The sequence below is a fragment of the Pagrus major genome, chromosome 18 (genome assembly GCF_040436345.1).
Source record: "Pagrus major chromosome 18, Pma_NU_1.0".
NCBI lineage: Eukaryota > Metazoa > Chordata > Actinopteri > Spariformes > Sparidae > Pagrus > Pagrus major.
Genome location: NC_133232.1, coordinates 11,939,293 through 11,957,533, shown reverse-complemented (window position 1 = coordinate 11,957,533; position 18,241 = coordinate 11,939,293). Strand labels below are relative to the sequence as shown.

General features: G+C 40.2%; 1 protein-coding gene and 1 non-coding gene across 7 annotated transcripts in view; both read left to right on the top strand.

Moving 5' to 3' along the window:
• Positions 1-379: 379 nt before the first annotated feature.
• Positions 380-18,241, top strand: part of hvcn1 (hydrogen voltage-gated channel 1) — a 35,598-nt gene continuing 17,736 nt past the window's right edge. Inside the window, exons 1-10 of one of the 6 annotated variants that reach the window (XR_012180449.1) lie at positions 380-472; positions 1,881-1,971; positions 3,798-3,858; positions 4,045-4,107; positions 4,185-4,248; positions 4,375-8,178; positions 8,647-8,846; positions 11,786-12,007; positions 17,111-17,215; positions 17,291-17,522. Coding sequence is in view for 3 of the 6 variants with exons in the window: in XM_073487686.1 (XP_073343787.1) it covers positions 11,834-12,007; positions 17,111-17,215; positions 17,291-17,522 (511 nt within the window). In the remaining 3 variants the exon portion in view is untranslated. Of the gene's footprint in view, positions 473-1,880; positions 1,972-3,797; positions 3,859-4,044; positions 4,108-4,184; positions 4,249-4,374; positions 8,179-8,646; positions 8,847-9,999; positions 10,222-11,785; positions 12,008-17,110; positions 17,216-17,290; positions 17,523-18,241 lie in introns of those variants that run through there. The other 5 variants (XR_012180447.1, XM_073487686.1, XR_012180448.1 and 2 more) reach the window with 5 other exon arrangements.
• Positions 2,078-2,278, top strand: LOC141013874 (small nucleolar RNA SNORA74). Its single transcript, XR_012180461.1, has one exon. It is a non-coding gene; the product is annotated as a small nucleolar RNA SNORA74 (small nucleolar RNA).

Here is an 18,241-nt window from a genome sequence, read left to right as displayed (position 1 = left end):
ATGGGGGGTGACTCAACTGCGCATGCTCTATGGGCCCCATAACGCGGAAGTAAACCCGGAAGTCAGAAACTTTTTCGGCGTATGCGCCAGGCGAGCAACTCCGTTGAAATCAACGGCCGCCATTTTTGGTCTGGTATCCATTAATAATAGATCCATGGTCTATCCTCGCTCAACTCGGTGTACTCGCAGGAGAACCGAGTCGGACAGTGGATATTCCGACCAAAAGGGGGCGTGCCTCGTGAAATGTCGCGAGACAGCTGCGAGATTTCCCACTTCGCAACTCGGGCGAGTGGTCTCCCATGTAACTGGAATGCAGCATAATGACCACGAAGAAGAAGAAGAAGAAGACGCCTCTTTTCCCATAATGCACATCGGCATATTCACCTTATAAATGTGTGTGTGACTTCCATTCTGCCTTTCGGTCTGCTAGCACCATACATAACAGGTTGCTGGCCGATTGCTGTTAAACCTGGTAAGTATTTCAGCTGTTTTTAAACGAATGTTGGTGTAACAACTCTGATTTATAAACGTTATTTCCCTAAGGGGATTAATGAAGTATATTTTCTTGTTATTATATCAAATGGTACTCTAATGACAGTCAGTCAGTTAACTCTAAACTGTTCAATGCAGCTATAAAGCAAAATGAACACCTGACGATATTTCTGTGCAGAAATTGTGCTTTTATGTAAACTAGTTTATCGGTGTCTTTTTGAGTTATCGTAATACTATCCTTGTGTAATCTTTCTGATTTTTCTGGGCTGCCCTGTTAAAAGCTGCACAAGTGCGCACCATCATGGACTGCGGTTGGCTAACGTTAGCTAAATTAGGTTGACAATATTCACCGTCCTGGAGAATGTGTGCAGTGGAAAAACTGGAAGCTATGCGAAAATATCAACCAACTTAAAGGAGTTGCATTAAACCATAAGAATAGTGACTGATGTGCATCGTGTTATTGTCAGGATTGACCATTCATTAAAATGTGATAGGAGAATCTCCTCACCTTCTTATTAAAATGTTCAATAACTTCACTATGTGCTGGTATCAAAACTTAATTCCCAGTAAATCTGTTTGAGAAGATTGATTGTGGCCCATCACAATTGCCTATCAGTGAAAATGGAGTGCTGACTGTATCAAAGCAGGAAATCTGTATCCCAAAGTGGGCCATCTTGGCAGTCCTATAATGTATAAACAGTTTGTCGGCTTAGTCATTAAAAATTGAGTAGACTAACATTACAAAATTTACCAACACTGCTGATGTAATGGATAAATTGCACCAGCGTTTCCCCAGCAATTTCTGATGCCACATTTACACCAAAATTGGTGTGTATAGTGTCTTTTGTTTTTTGTTTTTTCAGGTAAACCTGCGCAAAATACGTAGTTGACCCCTTTTTTTTTTTTTTTTTAAATGTTTATTGCCAAAGACTTTTTTTTTTTTTTTTCTGGAAGGGTTAGGGATAGCAAAGAGTGAGACGTCTTCCCTTTTTTTTCTCCTCATGAGTTGCCAACTGGCAAGGCTTGGATAATGACACAGAAACCACTGGACAATGAAGCGCAGAACAGAGTCCGCTGGAAAAATGTAAAAAAGCCAGCAGCCTTAACTCCAATGTGCATCATAACATTGCACCTGAAAAGGCCGGTAGTATGTTCACCTGGGTGTTGTGTTTCCATCACAGCTGGTAGGAGCTGGAGCTGATATCCACACTGGAGAAAATGACTGTGCCCATTGAAATTACAGGCAAAAGTCAGATGTTAGTGGGTGGTGGCTTTTTTGTCCTCTGTGAAATCTTGAAGGCCTGTACTCCAGTGAACAGAGCCTTATTGTAGACTGCCTACCCACTAATGTTTTGACTTACGTGAGGTCCTTTTTGTCCCTTTCAAAGATGCTGGGTCACTTCATGACCAAGTCCCAAGGCAGAGCATCAGCCATGGAATAGAACTACTGACCCTCCTGCCTTGTCTTTGGCACTTAAGGTAAATATGCATGAGCTACTATGTGACCTCTTCTAACCTACAAGGGGAGTGCAGGTTTAGTTACATGACAAGAGTTGAGATGACATGGTCGTTCCCCTTCTCCCACCCCAGCTCTAAGTCAGCTGACCAGGCAGTCTGTGTCTGGCTCGGTGTTACAGTGCTGGTAGAGGAAGTCTTTGTACCTGGACTCAGATATGCTGGCTCTGTTTTAGAGTCTGCTGCATCTGAGCTGTTGCAGAGCACAGCCCAACGAGAGTGGCCTGTCCTGATCCAACAGCAGGGCAGGCCTAGTGCAGGGCCGCACATTCAAAGTGACACCACAAAGTCCTATCATTTACTATAGCTTGTTCAGACATTTGTGTTACATGATGCAAGTTGTGATTGAAGGTTTAAAAGTGCAATTTTAAACCCCACTTGGATATAAAAATGGTAGTTCCAGCCTCAGTAGCAACCAAGTAATTCAAATACATGCAGGACAACTAGGTATAACCGTAGATGTAAATATGGCCCAACTGAACAGGGGTTTTATTTATAAAACTGCAGAGAATCCACAATTAATGTTTGCATATGCGTACAAATGAGGAAATGTACTGTACACAGACAAAAACAGTGCGCAATTTCCTTTTATAAATCCCAAATTAACTTGGAAATGTGCACACATGGATCAGCCCCTTATTCCACCTTCTCCGCACCCACATTCAACCATAAGTTGTCAATGCAAAGCACCTTTATGAATGTAAATGCATGGAAATGAGCCTGCTGATCAATCATCCTTTACAGTTTATCATATTGACAAGAGACAAAGAAAATACATATTTCTGGCACAGAGAACAAGGTGTTTATTGGTAAGGTGGAGGTTACAAGGCATATATTGTAAATGTTCATTCATAGTCCTCAAGCAGTGCAAAGACCGTGACAGTCTGTGCAGTCAATGCAGCATTATGCACGAGTGGCACAGCAGTATTTGTTTAAAGCGATCACACAGCCTGTTCAACTTTCCAAAATGGTTGCAATGATCAGTGTTATCCCCCACCCTGAGATCATTTGAAAATGGAAGTTTGATGCATGAACACGATTTTATTTAGTGACGTTTAGTTAAGGTGGGCTCGGCCTGCGTTATGATTAGGACTCATGAGGATATGAAGTGTAACGATTGGACGAAAGCTGTCACTGACTTTATTTCCACACGTTCTTAATTTACACAATCCATATGTGATGGTAGTGAAAATGTTCTGGGTGAGATGACTGCAGAAGATGGTGTTTGTATGGTATCCAGTGTTCGTCTGACTGAAATCGTACTTGTATGTTTTTATGTGTATGGTATTCATTCTATGATATGAGGTAATCTTGTATCTCCACAACCTACGATGATGATTCATTACCAAACAGTCCGGCCCTCTCCCCTGCGCTCCGGGGGTGTGAATGTGATGGTGAGACGGCACTGATGAAATGATTTGAGTTAACTTATCTTTTAGGTTTTTAAAATGGGTTTATTGAATAGTTATGCTGTAGTAAAAGGGAAAGTACAAATGACACTGCTGATTTGACTGATCTGATTTAACATGGGAAATACACCTTTCAGACCCCATTTTGTGCATGCACAATATTTATAAATGAGACCCCAGTTCTGTTTGTGGTCCAATGTTTGACGTGATTTTACTATTGGTTTGGATGGCAAAGATCTACATGGATCTGTATTTTATTGGACTCTTTTCACATCTGATATGTCATTTTAAAGTGAAACAGAATTGCTTAAACGGTTAACAGAAATTCAAAACATTCTTTAAACCTGTCTGAATCGAACACTTTTCTTGCATATGTTGCAGGCAGAGTCTTTGATGAGCTGCTCAGTTTGGAGCTGACAGTCATGCTCCAGACTGACTGAAGGTGAGTGTGGCTGAACCAGTGTACCTTCAGTCAAGTCATTATACATGTTGTGATGATAAAATATAACGCAGCATGCAGAAAAAAACACCATGGTGAACTTGAAAGCTTGAGCATAGCAGCTGCAACTGTCTGCAGCGACCAGTAGTATGGGTCCATTGTCACTTATTGCTCTTAATTTCTCTACAGGAGCATGGGGAACAGCTGGCCGTCAGGGAGCGTCAAACGAGTGCATAGAACTGACTCACCAGGGTATGTATGACATCTTGGTGTGATACAGTTCTTTGTATGTGGAGATGTGTAAACCCAATCTTGTACTGCTGTGGCAGAGACCTCCTCCTCTCTGCTGTGGAATCTTGGTATTGGGAGAGAAACCTCCGGACTTTGGCACAGGTTCGAGTAATAACTATTTACCAGAACCTGACTGAAGACCTGAAACATGCTTCTTGTAGTAGTCTGACATTAACTTGGGAATGAGCTGTCTGGTAATACTTGTGCTTTGTGTTCCTGTGTGTCCAGAGTTTTCCTGCTGGTCTGTTCTCAGAATGAGTGGAAAGGTTCCTTACTCAGTCTACATGCTCAAATATGACTGCTTTTCTGCTCGTCATCGATACACCACATGTTTCAGCCAAGTCTGATCAACCTGATTGAGGTTGAGGCTGTAAATGGAAATCGTTCTACGTTCTGTTGGAAAATGTCCTGAAGGCATCACGTATGTTTGGCATGTACAGGAAATGATCACATAAGCCTTGATGGAATGTAAAATCTGGTGTTTTTTTAATTAAAATAATCATAAATGTTTGAATACAATTTGATGTTGCAGCACTGTCCAGTTGTGATGTGGTTGTTTTTAAATACACTTTCAAAATTAAAATGAAGGCCTTTAGAATAAATCAAGTGTTAGCTGTGTGTCTCAGTTAATGACTTCCCGGTCTGTGGCAAGACACGAAAGAAGGAAGGATCTTTATGTCACCAAATCTCGTTTTGGTGCCAGACTGTCAGCTATATTGATTTCAATGGGAGACGCATGGAGAAAGTCTAAAACCCAACATATCTACGTTGTATGACTTCTGAAACAGAAATGCCTCCAAAAAATGACATTTCAGAGAGCAGGTCGACGACAGATATCTTAACACATTGTTCCTGTCCTCAAATTTGTGAGGAAAGGCTCCTTAGCGGTCTCGTCAGCGGAAATCAGTTAGACCTGTGTCATTTGATTATCGGCCTGTCAATCATTTAGGGGGGAAAATCGCTGGTTAACCTACTGTGTTCTTTCATTTTCTGGAGGCATGTATTAATCAGAAGTCATGATGTAGAGATGTTGGTTTTTAGTGTGTTCCTTGTGCATCTCCCATTGACTTCAATACAGCAGACACCACAGTCTTACCGCAAAGCGAGATTCAGTGACTTAATGACCCTTCCCCTATTTTTAGGTTCCTTGGTCTGTGGTTTGGTGCTCTATGCACATGTGTTCCTGAACAACTGGTCTTACTGAAACTGGCTGCTATACTGCTGAAGTTTTACTCACAGGAGCAAATTGTAAAACTTGATGGGGACTTTATAAGAGTCTATTAATCCACAATTGACGCTGCCGTATGTGGCATTGAATCTAAAACCATAAACGACGTGTATTCATGGTAATGAAGGAACATATCGCCCAGTGCAGCACATTGAGTTTAATTTTGGCTAATGGAGTTCTATGGCACAAAGGTTTTGAATGCATACAATGGTTTTTAATGGGGTATATTCATTACGTTTGAGTCCTTTCTCAGGATTTAACACAATTTAGAATACTTTCAGCTTCTTACAAAAATTGTTGACATGCACAGGCTGTGGTCATTATATTAAATTATTTATTTTAAAGTTGTGGCAAATGTTCAGTAGCTGCTTCCAAAATATTCCAGTCACTCATTTGTACCCATTATAGCCAAGTCTTGAGATAATTCAATCTTAATGCAAATTGGCTGCTTTATAAAGGGAATAAATGGTCATAAATTAAGAATTAGTTGTAATTATAGATCCAGGGTGTGACAGTGAATTACATGCCCATAGTATAGTTTTTGACGAACAATTTTGTTCTTCAGAAACTCAATACACATGCATACAAACTCAAAAACACATGACATGATGTTGCAAGTTTTAAGGGAGCTTGTAATTGGCATACCCAAACCTACACCAAGAATGTCAGACAGTCCTGAACTGAACTTAACAAGTTATTTGCAGGTTTCTACAATGAAAGATCAGTCAAGCTGCAAAATATTACTTAGTCAGCAGGTGGCACTGTTGTCACAGAATATGAGCTCACGTGTACCAGTGCAGTTTTTCCAGGGAGAGCCACAGCTTGAATGGCTGCACAACACATAACACAATAATAATAATAAAAATACACAAAATGCACAAATTAGCTGAATTTAATCTGGGACCAAAACAAACCCAGTGCTACTTATTAAAAGAAAAAAGAAAACACAATCACATGGTTACTGTGGTGTCAAATTGCTGAAGACACAGAAAGAATAAATAACTGCTGGTATTCTGGGGGACTACCCTAGAGGAGGATAGCCTAGATCAGGCACTTGGCTGTGGACGCAGGTCCCACCAATCTCCCTCCCTCTTGTTGGGTGGACTACCAGGGCCACAAAAATCTCTGTCAGTATAACTGACAGTTGCTGGGTCATGGAGATTTTATGGATCAAACACACCGACCTCTTCAGACTCTCCCCTGGTCTTCTGCTACACCTGTCTGTGTCTATCACCTTCTGAAGCTGCTCTTCACTGTCAGAGTGTCTCTGGGCTTGTAAGAGCATACAGCAGGCTGTCCACTTCCGCCAGGCTGCCATGCTGCTGCTCCGCCACCCAGGCCTGTCTGCTCTACCTAACAAGCCCAGAGACACTGCAGCAGTGTTTAATGAGCAAGTGACTGAGCTGATAATCCATAAATCACTAAACATCCAGTTAGGAAATAATAATGCATCAGATGCACTGACAGATTTTCATAATCTTTGTAACATCAGTCCACTGGACAACAGGAGGCAGGGAGATACAGTATGTGGGACTTGCAGACGAGTGACAGATCACGGCTTTCCTCCCGTGTCCACTCCCCTGGGTGCCTGCGTAGTACAACCAGAGGGAGGGAGTCGTGGGACATGATGAATTCACTATTTAATCCCACCACAAAAGAGACAAGAATTAAGGTTTTAGGAATGTTTTTAACGTTCTAGGAATGTTCTTTAAAGTTTTGTTTTTTCAACAAAAAAAAGGAACTGTCAGGGAATGTTTCCAAAAGGTTCTAAGACGCTATTTTGTGTAACTTTTAGAGAACCTTTCAGGAAAATTCCCTGAGGTATCTCAGACGATTAATTTGTGTAAAGAATAAAGGTTTTCACAAGCAGTAACTCAATTTCCCTGGCAATACCTCATAGTTTGACTAATAGCTGAAACAATCATGACAATCCCATCAGGTTCTTATGTAATGGAAACGTTGTTCACTACTCCAGTAAATAGGAGGGACCTTAGATACGACTTAGCAATGGGAGATAAACTAGTCCACTCAGCTCACTGAACCCTTCAGCTCAGCTTATAGCCAGACAGCTAACGTTATGTTAGCAAGATTCAAAGTAAATAACATTGCATACGGTTGACATACAGTAAATATAATTCCACAGCATGTTAAACAACAAGACAAGCTAGCTAACCAGCCATGTCACTGTAAACAAATCAATACAAATTTTAACGAACAAATAACTGGCTGGCTACAATCTTAAGTAGTTAGCTCCTTGAATACCATCTTTCTCAGTTGTTTGCCTTGGAGCTGCTCCCTCTCTAGTTATGATGGTTGTTTGCAGGTGGGCTGGAGTTAGGGAGATACCTCCAGCTATTCTACAGTTAGTGCAGCTACGTTCAAGCCTTTTTTGCTGAGTGAGCTCTATTTGCCTGGTGTGTTTTGCCTGATAATAACCCTGTTTTCCTGCTCACAGTCCTGCCTTCCTGATTCCAGCCCTGCCTATCCTCCTCGCCAGCCAAGCCTGCTCCTACCTCACCTACCTACCACACTGCTTTGGAACCAACCATCAGTCAAGAACCCCTGAAACACAATTGGGTTATGTGAAAAATGTAAAAAAAAAAATCTGTGCATGCATCTACGTGAATTTGTTTACATCGCGTGACTCTGGTTGTTTGACGGGCGAACGGACGGTGTTGGCAAAAGGTAATGATGTCAAGTCTTCATCTTCATCATGGATCAAAGTAAAAGACCAAAGAAGCCATCAGGTGCCCAGATCAGAAAAAGAAGAAAAGAAGAAGAGGAGAAACGGGCAAAAGATAAAGGTATGCAGATTTCTATGAGTGACGTTAGTGACAGTAGCCTATAGGCTATTTATTAGCCTCTTGCTAATATGTTGCTACTTAGCCACAGAAGGTTTTTAGTTTTGCTGAACTAGCAACTATTAGAATTGAGGCATCATGTCATGCAACTAATTTCACCCATAGGCAACCTAGGCTAGTTTGTGTTTGCAACACAACAAGTGCAAATTCACACAGACGTCCTGACTGTGGAATTTTTAATGCTATACGCTATATGCTAACTTAAATAACTTCTAATATACATTGACATGGCATTTTGTAAGCTACATGTGATATAGCTTTTTGAATAATTTGTAGTGTGTTATGCTTAGTTAATAGGATGTTAACAAATGTTAATAAAATGTGCATTATGGTCATTTTAATTGGGTAACTGATGCATGTGTGATGTAAGTGTGATCTAACTTACATATTGTATCTTAATTGTAAATTCAGGGGCACTTCTGAAATATTTTGGAGCTGGAGCACCCACTGGCCAAAATGAGGAGTCAGATACTTCCACAGCAGCCACAGACATGGTCCTGGAGTCTGATGAGGAGCCATCTACCTCTGCAGCCACACAGGCCTCTTCAGGGATGGTCCTGGAGCCATCTACCTCCTCAGCCACATGTAATGTTCCTTGTAGGACTCCTCAGGTGTGTGTGTGTGTGTGTGTGTGTGTGCATGAGTGTGTGTGGGGGGGGTATATGTGTGCGTTTTTGCATAATTTTTTACTTTTGTAAACACTATAAATGTGGGGGTGGGGTGTCAAGGGATGGTTGGCCCAGGGCGTAAATCTAGCCAGGACTGCCCCTTGGGATGAAACTGGACAGTGTGGAGGCGGTGACAGAGAGGAGGATGAGAGGACAGCTGCAAGCTATAATGGACAATTCCTCTCACCCTCTCTACGCCGAGCTGAGGCAACTCAGGAGCACGTTCAGCCACGTTCATTATTTTTATTAAAATAAAATTTCTGAGTTTGTATTATTACCTCATAAATATTGTGAAAATTACAATTCTGAGTTTGAATTTCTTTTCCAAAACTACATAGTGCTCCTTTAAATAATTTTCCGTTCAGGGAACATTCCCCAACCCTTCAGGCAACCTTTGTGGAATATTGGACTGGACCCCGGAACTGAACTCCACAGCAAACATTCCTTGTCCTTACTGGACGTAATTTTGGAAACTTTTCTTAACATTTCAGCAGCGTGCTAGAAGTGGCTCTCCGCTCGGCCCGCTGAGACATAAGCGCCGAGTCCATTCTTGATGGGACCATACAGCAGCTGTGTCAATTACACAGAGAAGATCGAGCCAGACAATGTGGTCAGACAGCGGAACAGCATAGTGCGTCTGGTCAATTTGCAAAATAAAACACCCGGTGCCGACTCAGGATTTACAGCACAACAAAGTCGAAAATATTAACAATAAACACACTTAAAACAGACAAATAACGAAACTGTTTGGAATGGAAGCACAAAAAACAGGGACAAATTATGAAATAAACACAGTCGGGGCAAGTCAACAACGTCAGGCAGGCATGATGCTGCACTTCTGAAACGCTCCCGGTGGCATATGAAGCCGCGGACGGAACAAAACAGCGGCGCACACTCCAGGTAACAAAAACGTGCACAGTGGAAAGCAGACAGGACGGGTGGCGTAGCAACGGCAGGCAGCCTGGCGGCGACTACAAATCACCGAGGACCCAGAGAGCTTGATTCCACTGGGCACGTATGTTACCTGACATGTGAGATGCTGCTACATAGCAGGATAAATCTTATCGCTATTTCTCTGTATTAAGTGTGTTAATTATTAATATTTCCGACTTTGTTGTGCTGTGACAATATAGGCTACAACTTGTAAAAATTGCAACGTCGTTTGGCAGGATGCTGTCAGTGGATAGAACAAACGGGGGCTGGTTTGAAGGCGGAGTTTTTCTGCTTCAAGTAGGCTAAACTGAGTTGAAGAGTTTTTCTCTGAGGACAGCAGTAGGCTACACTGAACGTCTTGAAGGGAAAAGTGGAGTAGACAAAGGTAAGCCATCTATCCGATATAGGGCCTAACAGTTGATCATATACAAAGTAAAAACCTCAGATGTGAGGCGACAAATCTTTGCCTTTCGCGAAACCCAGATTGCTCAATGTTAGGCTACTGTCAGTAAAAAACGCTTGCCTGGCAAAAAAATATCTAACGGATGTGCTAATCACGAGTTTCAGCCTGCTGTCAAAGTGTTGCGGTCCCTAACTAAAGTATATAGAGACAGGTCATCTACACTAACTACTGCACTAATCTCTGCAAAATCTAGTAGAAAAAATTACAAATTCTATGCGACCAAGCTCAAAGATGTCACTTTATAGTCATCTTCTTTATGAGTAGACCACTGTAACCACCTCGGCTGCACTTACTATATTTCTATAAAAAATATCACAGATTCAATGTTTTTATGACCTTCCGTATCTACTGATACGATGAAAAAATATCAGCGCTCAGATTATGTTGAAATTAATGTCTACATCTGGTGGAGTTTCTTCATGTGGCATTCGACTTTTTAAACCTCTGCTCTTAATGCTGAAAAGTTTTTAGGTTGGTTAAGTTTACCAAAACGTTAGTGGACTTTGGTCCTGCTGTCTGCCACTTTTCGAATTTAAAGTTCAATGGCATTTTTTTGTATATGTTAGCAGGAAACATGATGCTGATTGTAGTCTTGTGTATTATAGGCAAGTTTATCCCTTGCTGCAGAGGTTTTGACTTGATGGGTGGATGGATGGATTATATGATACCTATACCTATAAGAATGAAGGTGGAAACAATAATCTAAGAGTAAAAACAAGACGATAAGGAGGAATTATTACTACAAGAACTGCCATTATGCAATAGTACATACAGTAAAACTGCAATAGTTTTACTGTATGGGTTTAATAGTGCAGGTATATCAGAGTAAAGTGATTAGAAATTAAAAATTAGTGCAAGAATAACTATATATTGTGATATAAATCAAACACAAATGGAGATGTAGTATTAACAGAAAGAAAAGTAAATTGTGCCTGGGCTAACATAGCCATTAACTGACTGATGTTCCAGGAGAAAACAGTCCATATGTCTATCATACCTTATCCTGTTTTGTTATTTCTACAGCTTCCTTCCTTCCAGACTGAAATGGGTTGCTTTCTCAATAACATGTCGCAAACCTTAAAAAAGGAGAAGTAAAATCAGATTGTTTAACATATGGAGAAATCTGCCCAGCTGCTGTGATTTATTACAGAGCTGAGGGTAGCAGATGGTAGACAGGGAATCAATAATGGATACTGCTGATCTGATAAACATTAAGTTTGGCTATTAGTAATGAGAGCGAAAAACCTTTTGTTTTCTCATAATAACAGATTAATTAATCTTGTTATTTCGGGATAACAAGCTTTGTTATCTCGAAATAATAAATGCACCATCACCATTATGGGCTTCCATATGTTTCTTGAAATATGAGAAAATATTTTTTCAGTTACAGTTTAATAAGTTTTATAAAGAAGCAGCTGTGTAATCTTCTGTACACCTTTTGCCATGCCATTGAAATAAAACGCACACTTCCATTCATCTCTCTGAGGTTGGCTGAGGTGGCACGTGATCCACTCCTTTCAAAGAGCCCGCCATCATGGCTCGGTACCTGAGGTATTTCACCACTGTGGGCGATGGGCAACCAGCCAAGTGGGAGGATGAAGAGTTGCACGTGGCCAGTGAGGAGCTGAGTCCGGCCACAGGGCAGTTTCCAACAATGCTCACCTTTAGGGATTCACTGCAAAGGCTCTATAGCTCAGAACGCTTTCAGGTATTCGACTCTGGTCTTTTCAACGCATTTGTTAGTATAGCAACATCAATGATACAATGTTTTGAAAGCCAGTTATATGGAGAAACTGGGACCAGAAATATTTTTTCATTTTAGCATTGCACTCATTGTCGAGTGGACTCAAAATGGACTGTAAAACAAAATGAGAAAAGATGAAAATCGATGCAGTAGAACCAGAGATATCATCTTTTTTCTATCTGTGTACTGTTTGCATATCTTAATCATCATGGTTCGTTCTGCTTCAACAAAGACTAATGCTTGAAACAGAGATTTCAACAATCAAAGCTACAATTGGTATTGGTGACTGTCAAGAATGATCAGCTCTGATTGTTTCCATATTTTCTCATGACGATGATGATGGATGCTTTGTCATTCAGGAGACACGCTGTGTTGAAACCATAGAAATAAACCACTATTTTGTTTAGTGTTTCAGGATGATGTGATAGGGCAGTAGACCTATACCAGATTTAGGATTTTATCAGTTGAATCAGATTTGGTAGTTCAATAAAAAGATTCAACTATTCGCCTTTTTTCAGTTAAGCGCCAAACTAAACTTCTGTATCAGCCTACATCAGGATGTTTTACTGCAGGCTCAGACTCACATTTTACACCTTTCTTCGACATCTGTGATGTGAAAGCGTTAGATTTTCATGCAGTCAGAGAAAGTTAAAGTGTGCGTCCTGCTCAAAGTTCAGTTAAAAAATCCCAGTGATTCAACACAGAGCGTCTCTCTTGCCAGCTGCAGACAGTGCACACATATGAGGGCCCCTAGGTGAGTTTAGGATTTGGTGCCCCCCAATTGCAGCTTCTCTCATCTGTTAGGGCACACTCACATTAGGCCCGGTTGCTCCGTACCGTCTTGAAGCATGTTTTTCCCCCCTCCCCAGTCCCCCGCTGGCCTGCACTCACATTGCTCCAGTCATAGCATGATTGCAGCACAATGGAGAACAACACATGACTAACTTTAATGACTTTTTGTGGCTTATTTTGTGCCCTCTTAAATTCCTTGATTTTGCAAGGCGGCGTAATATGCATGATTATTATGAAGGTAGATTTGTGTCTTTATTATTCAATCAAAAAAAAGGTTGCTTCAATCAAAAAATATATTTTCAATCAAAAAAACCCGTTTCAATCAAAGAAAAAAAGTGTTTGAATGCAAAAATATATTTGAGACTCAAAAAAATGCATTTGAACACTATTTTTTTTTTGCTTGAAAATGTTTTTTTTGATAGAAGTGAAGGTTTTTTTGTTTGAAGCAACTTTTTTGATTGAAGTATTGTTGTTTTTTGTTTGGGCCATATTATGGGTAGGACATTTGTGTCTTTATAATTCAATCAAAAAATAAGTTGCTTCAAACAAACAAAAAATATTTTCAATAAAAAAATCACTTCAATCAAAAAATAAACCTTTTCAATCATAGAAAAAATGTTTTTGAATGCAAAAAAATATTTGAGACTCAAAAAATTGCACTTGAACACTTTTTTTTTGATTGAAAATGTTTTCTTTGATTGAAGTAATCTTTTTTGTGTTTGGACCATGTTATGGGTAGGACATTTGTGTCTTAATTATTCAATCCCAAAAAAGTTGCTTCAATCAAAAAAAATATATTTTCAATCAAAAAATATATATTTTCAATCAAAGAAAAAACTGTTTAAATGCAAAAAAAAAAAAAATCATTTGAAGTGTTTTTTTTTTAATTGAACTTTCTTTTTTTGAATGAAGTGAAAAAAGTTTTGAAGTCGTTTTTTTTTTTTGAATCATTTTGACACAAACGTACCGCAGTGGGCGGTGCTTCCCCATTGGTCAGACATGTTTGAGTGACAAGTGTCTACACCAACAACGTCTTTCTGACAAGCAAGTCATGGTCGCCAGCAGCCAGGAAGCAGTGGTGGAGTTGTTGTATATGTCTATGGCATGAATCTATAATAGATCCATGGTCTATGGTGGTTAGTAGATAAAACCATAGACATAGATACAGAGACGCCTCATTGAGCGGGTTGTTCCGCTGCTGCGATACGTCGACGTCGCCGACATATTGGAGGAGGCAGCTCTGCCCCGTCAACTAATACAAGTGAATGGAGTGAACTTTACAAAGCTCCTTCTGCAAAGTGCTATAAGTTAATGTCTCTCATTTACACATTCACACACGTACGAATATATTCAGGAAACAGGTAGGAACCAGAAACAACGTCTGTAACGTCCTCGGATGATTATAAACGTTAACTACTCCTCACATGTTCAGTAAACAGGTGGCACCAAACCACCGGATGTATTTTTATAATGTTTTTATGATTGTTTACAGCGTTTATGTAACGCTGCTACTGTGATGATACATGACGGTAACACAAGCAATTTCCCGTCAGGACTTAATGAAGTATTTCTGATTCTGATTAATATATGATGCAGTCAGTTGTCCATATTTAAGTTGACAGTATGGTAGACAGACATCACATTTACGTGTCAGGATCTGGTTATTATAGACACAGATTCAATATTTAACCGTCATGTATCATCACAGTAGCAGCGTTACACACGTTGGCAGCTGTAAACACTCATAAAAACATTATAAAAATACATCCGGTGGTTTGGTGCCACCTGTTTACTGAACATGTGAGGAGTAGTTAACGTTTATAATCATCCGAGGACGTTACAGACGTTGTTTCTGGTTCCTACCTGTTTCCTGAATATATTCGTACGTGTGTGAATGTGTAAATGAGAGACATTAACTTATAGCACTTTGCAGAAGGAGCTTTGTAAAGTTCACTCCATTCACTTGTATTAGTTGACGGGGCAGAGCTGCCTCCTCCAATATGTCGGCGACGTCGACGTATCGCAGCAGCGGAACAACCCGCTCAGTGAGGCGTCTCTGTATCTATGTCTATGGTTTTATCTACTAACCACCATAGACCATGGATCTATTATAGATTCATGCCATAGACATATACAACAACTCCACCACTGCTTCCTGGCTGCTGGCGACCATGACTTGCTTGTCAGAAAGACGTCGTTGGTGTAGACACTTGTCACTCAAACATGTCTGACCAATGGGGAAGCACCCGCCTACTGCGGTACGTTTGTGTCAAAATGATTTTAAAAAAAAACGACTTCAAAACTTTTTTCACTTCATTCAAAAAAAGAAAGTTCAATTAAAAAAAAACACTTCAAATGATTTTTTTTTTTTTTGCATTTAAACAGTTTTTTCTTTGATTGAAAATATATATTTTTTGATTGAAAATATATTTTTTTTGATTGAAGCAACTTTTTTGGGATTGAATAATTAAGACACAAATGTCCTACCCATAACATGGTCCAAACACAAAAAAGATTACTTCAATCAAAGAAAACATTTTCAATCAAAAAAAAAGTGTTCAAGTGCAATTTTTTGAGTCTCAAATATTTTTTTGCATTCAAAAACATTTTTTCTATGATTGAAAAGGTTTATTTTTTGATTGAAGTGATTTTTTTATTGAAAATATTTTTTGTTTGTTTGAAGCAACTTATTTTTTGATTGAATTATAAAGACACAAATGTCCTACCCATAATATGGCCCAAACAAAAAACAACAATACTTCAATCAAAAAAGTTGCTTCTTACAAAAAAACCTTCACTTCTATCAAAAAAAACATTTTCAAGCAAAAAAAAATAGTGTTCAAATGCATTTTTTTGAGTCTCAAATATATTTTTGCATTCAAACACTTTTTTTCTTTGATTGAAACGGGTTTTTTTGATTGAAAATATATTTTTTGATTGAAGCAAACTTTTTTTTGATTGAATAATAAAGACACAAATCTACCTTCATAGATTATACTTCATGTCCACAACCCCCGCGAAATGACTTGTTTCACTACCATAATTTGAGCCATTCGGTCCAATAACATTTAGAAAATCTAGAAGAGCTGCACGATTAAATTATTTCATCCCCCATCATCAAGGTAGCCGGGCACTTAACTGGATGATAGCCGGCTCTGTTGGCGATCCAGGTATTTTCTTACCCGGGAAGTCACTGAGCAGCTTTCATGAGAATAAACAGGGCTTCGCCTCGACCACTTTATCCAGTAATAAAATGTCCTTAATAGACTGCATCCCAAATTCCTTCCTTATTAACGCGCCACCACCTGATGTTGATAACGCATCATCACTTTGCGTGGTGGAATTTAGCGTGTTCTTACGTTTAGATCAAAGCTGAGCTGAGGTGATAAAAACCTGTGTCTACTACAGAGTCAATGACCCGGGTGTAAATGCCAAGTTTAGACATTCCCATTGCACACAAAAGCCTGATCTTAGCGAGTTTAAGTGGGATTTTTTGTCAGTGTTAAAGGGGTATAAATTTCCTTGGGACCCCCTTAAATGACCACCTGTGGATCTGGGGGGAACTCACTATATCGAAAACCTAGCAACATCACTGAACTGTATACGTGCTGCCTTCTCCTGGCATGCAACATCCACAACATTAGCGATACATACTGTAATATTTCCTCGTCGGCAGTATGCAATTCACGTACTATTGATTTTATATCAAGTATTGGGACATACTAGAAAACATACTGTTTGAAGAAACTAAACAACATGGTGGCAGCCATTGGCTGAGTTTTAGGGAGACGTGCCACTCTGTCTTTCTCCCTATAACATTACTTCAAAGATGCACTCTTAGGTACCGAAATTTGGAACAGATTGATTTCATGTGAATCAATACTAGGTAGCACTGATGTAATTCGGCCAATAGTCCCAAAAGTACCAAGTTTGTACCCAACAAACAGTGTATTCATTCAGGTGTGTATGCTGGTAGCGCCTATTGTCGCCTGGATTTCACACCACCAGATGTTTTTCATTTTCAAACTTTTTGTCTTAAGAGCCAACTGACGCTCACTCAATTGACATCACCTGAGTACATGTATCCAACTTTACACAGTTCCCTCTGTGACACTACAGGCTTGATACAAGTTTTTTCACATATGCCTGGGAACACTCCTTGATGTGAAAGGTCGGTGCAGTTCCTCTAAGAGCTTAAGGAGTTTTTCAATCAGTTGCTGTAAGAGGCTGTGTAAAGAGAGGCACCTTCTACTCATCGTCTGACTTTACTTCCAGGTGCTGGTAGTGTGTTTGGTAGTCCTGGATGCCATCTTTGTTCTGGCAGAGCTGCTCATAGATCTGTCTGTTATCAAGTTGGCACATGACCACATTGTTCCTGAGGTGAGACATGGATTTGGACAGTAATTATCAAGACCATTATATGATATGATTAACTGACACATTATTTTTTGGCAGGTGTTTCACTACCTGAGTTTGGCTCTTCTCACATTCTTCATGGTGGAGCTGGCTGGTAAGCTTTATGCTTACCGTCTGGAGTTCTTTCAGCACAAGTTTGAGGTGTTTGATGGTTTGGTGGTGGTAGTTTCCTTCATCCTGGACATTGTCTTCATCTTCCACGAGGACGCCTTTGATGGGATGGGTCTCCTCATCCTGCTGCGGCTCTGGAGGGTGGCCAGAATTATCAACGGTCAGTTAACTTGTAATTAACATGTATCTGCAACTTGTGTCGGTACATAGCCGTAGCCCTGCTGTTTGTCTCATGACTGTTCGTCAGTAATATAATATAATAAGAATATAGCACAGATATAGGCAGGCCTATATTTCGTGTTTAAGGCCACTGAAGAGGATTAAATCTCAATCATCTTGGACATTGTTTATTCACTACGATTATCAGGCTATCAAATGCTAACGTTACCAGCAGCTATGTTGGCCATTCCATACCAACTCACTTAAAGCTATGGTCTACGATCTGAGAAAGATTTGAAAAAAGCACCCCCCCCCCCCCCCCCCCCCCCCACACACACACACACCCCTCCCTTCTGTGCTCCTTAATCCCTCCCCTCCGAGCTCGTATCGCTCTCCCCTCCGAGCCTCCCGCGACACACCCCCTCCCGCAACACGCAACAAGAGCAACAAGCTGGCCGGCAGAAACCAAATATAGCACCAGCTTTGAATGCGGATGTCGGATTCACAGGTAAAGTTATTACAATGCACGTTGAAACTAACGTAAATCTTGTAAGTCATTACAATGTCCACAGCTAAGCTCCACAGCCAAGCTAGTGTAACGTCACTAGCATGTTACAGCTACGTAACGTTACAACTAGGTAATAAGTTACTATTTATCAACAGCTACCACAACCACTTCTAAAAGTTATTGAGGGCCAAGAGACTAACAGATGCTGCTGT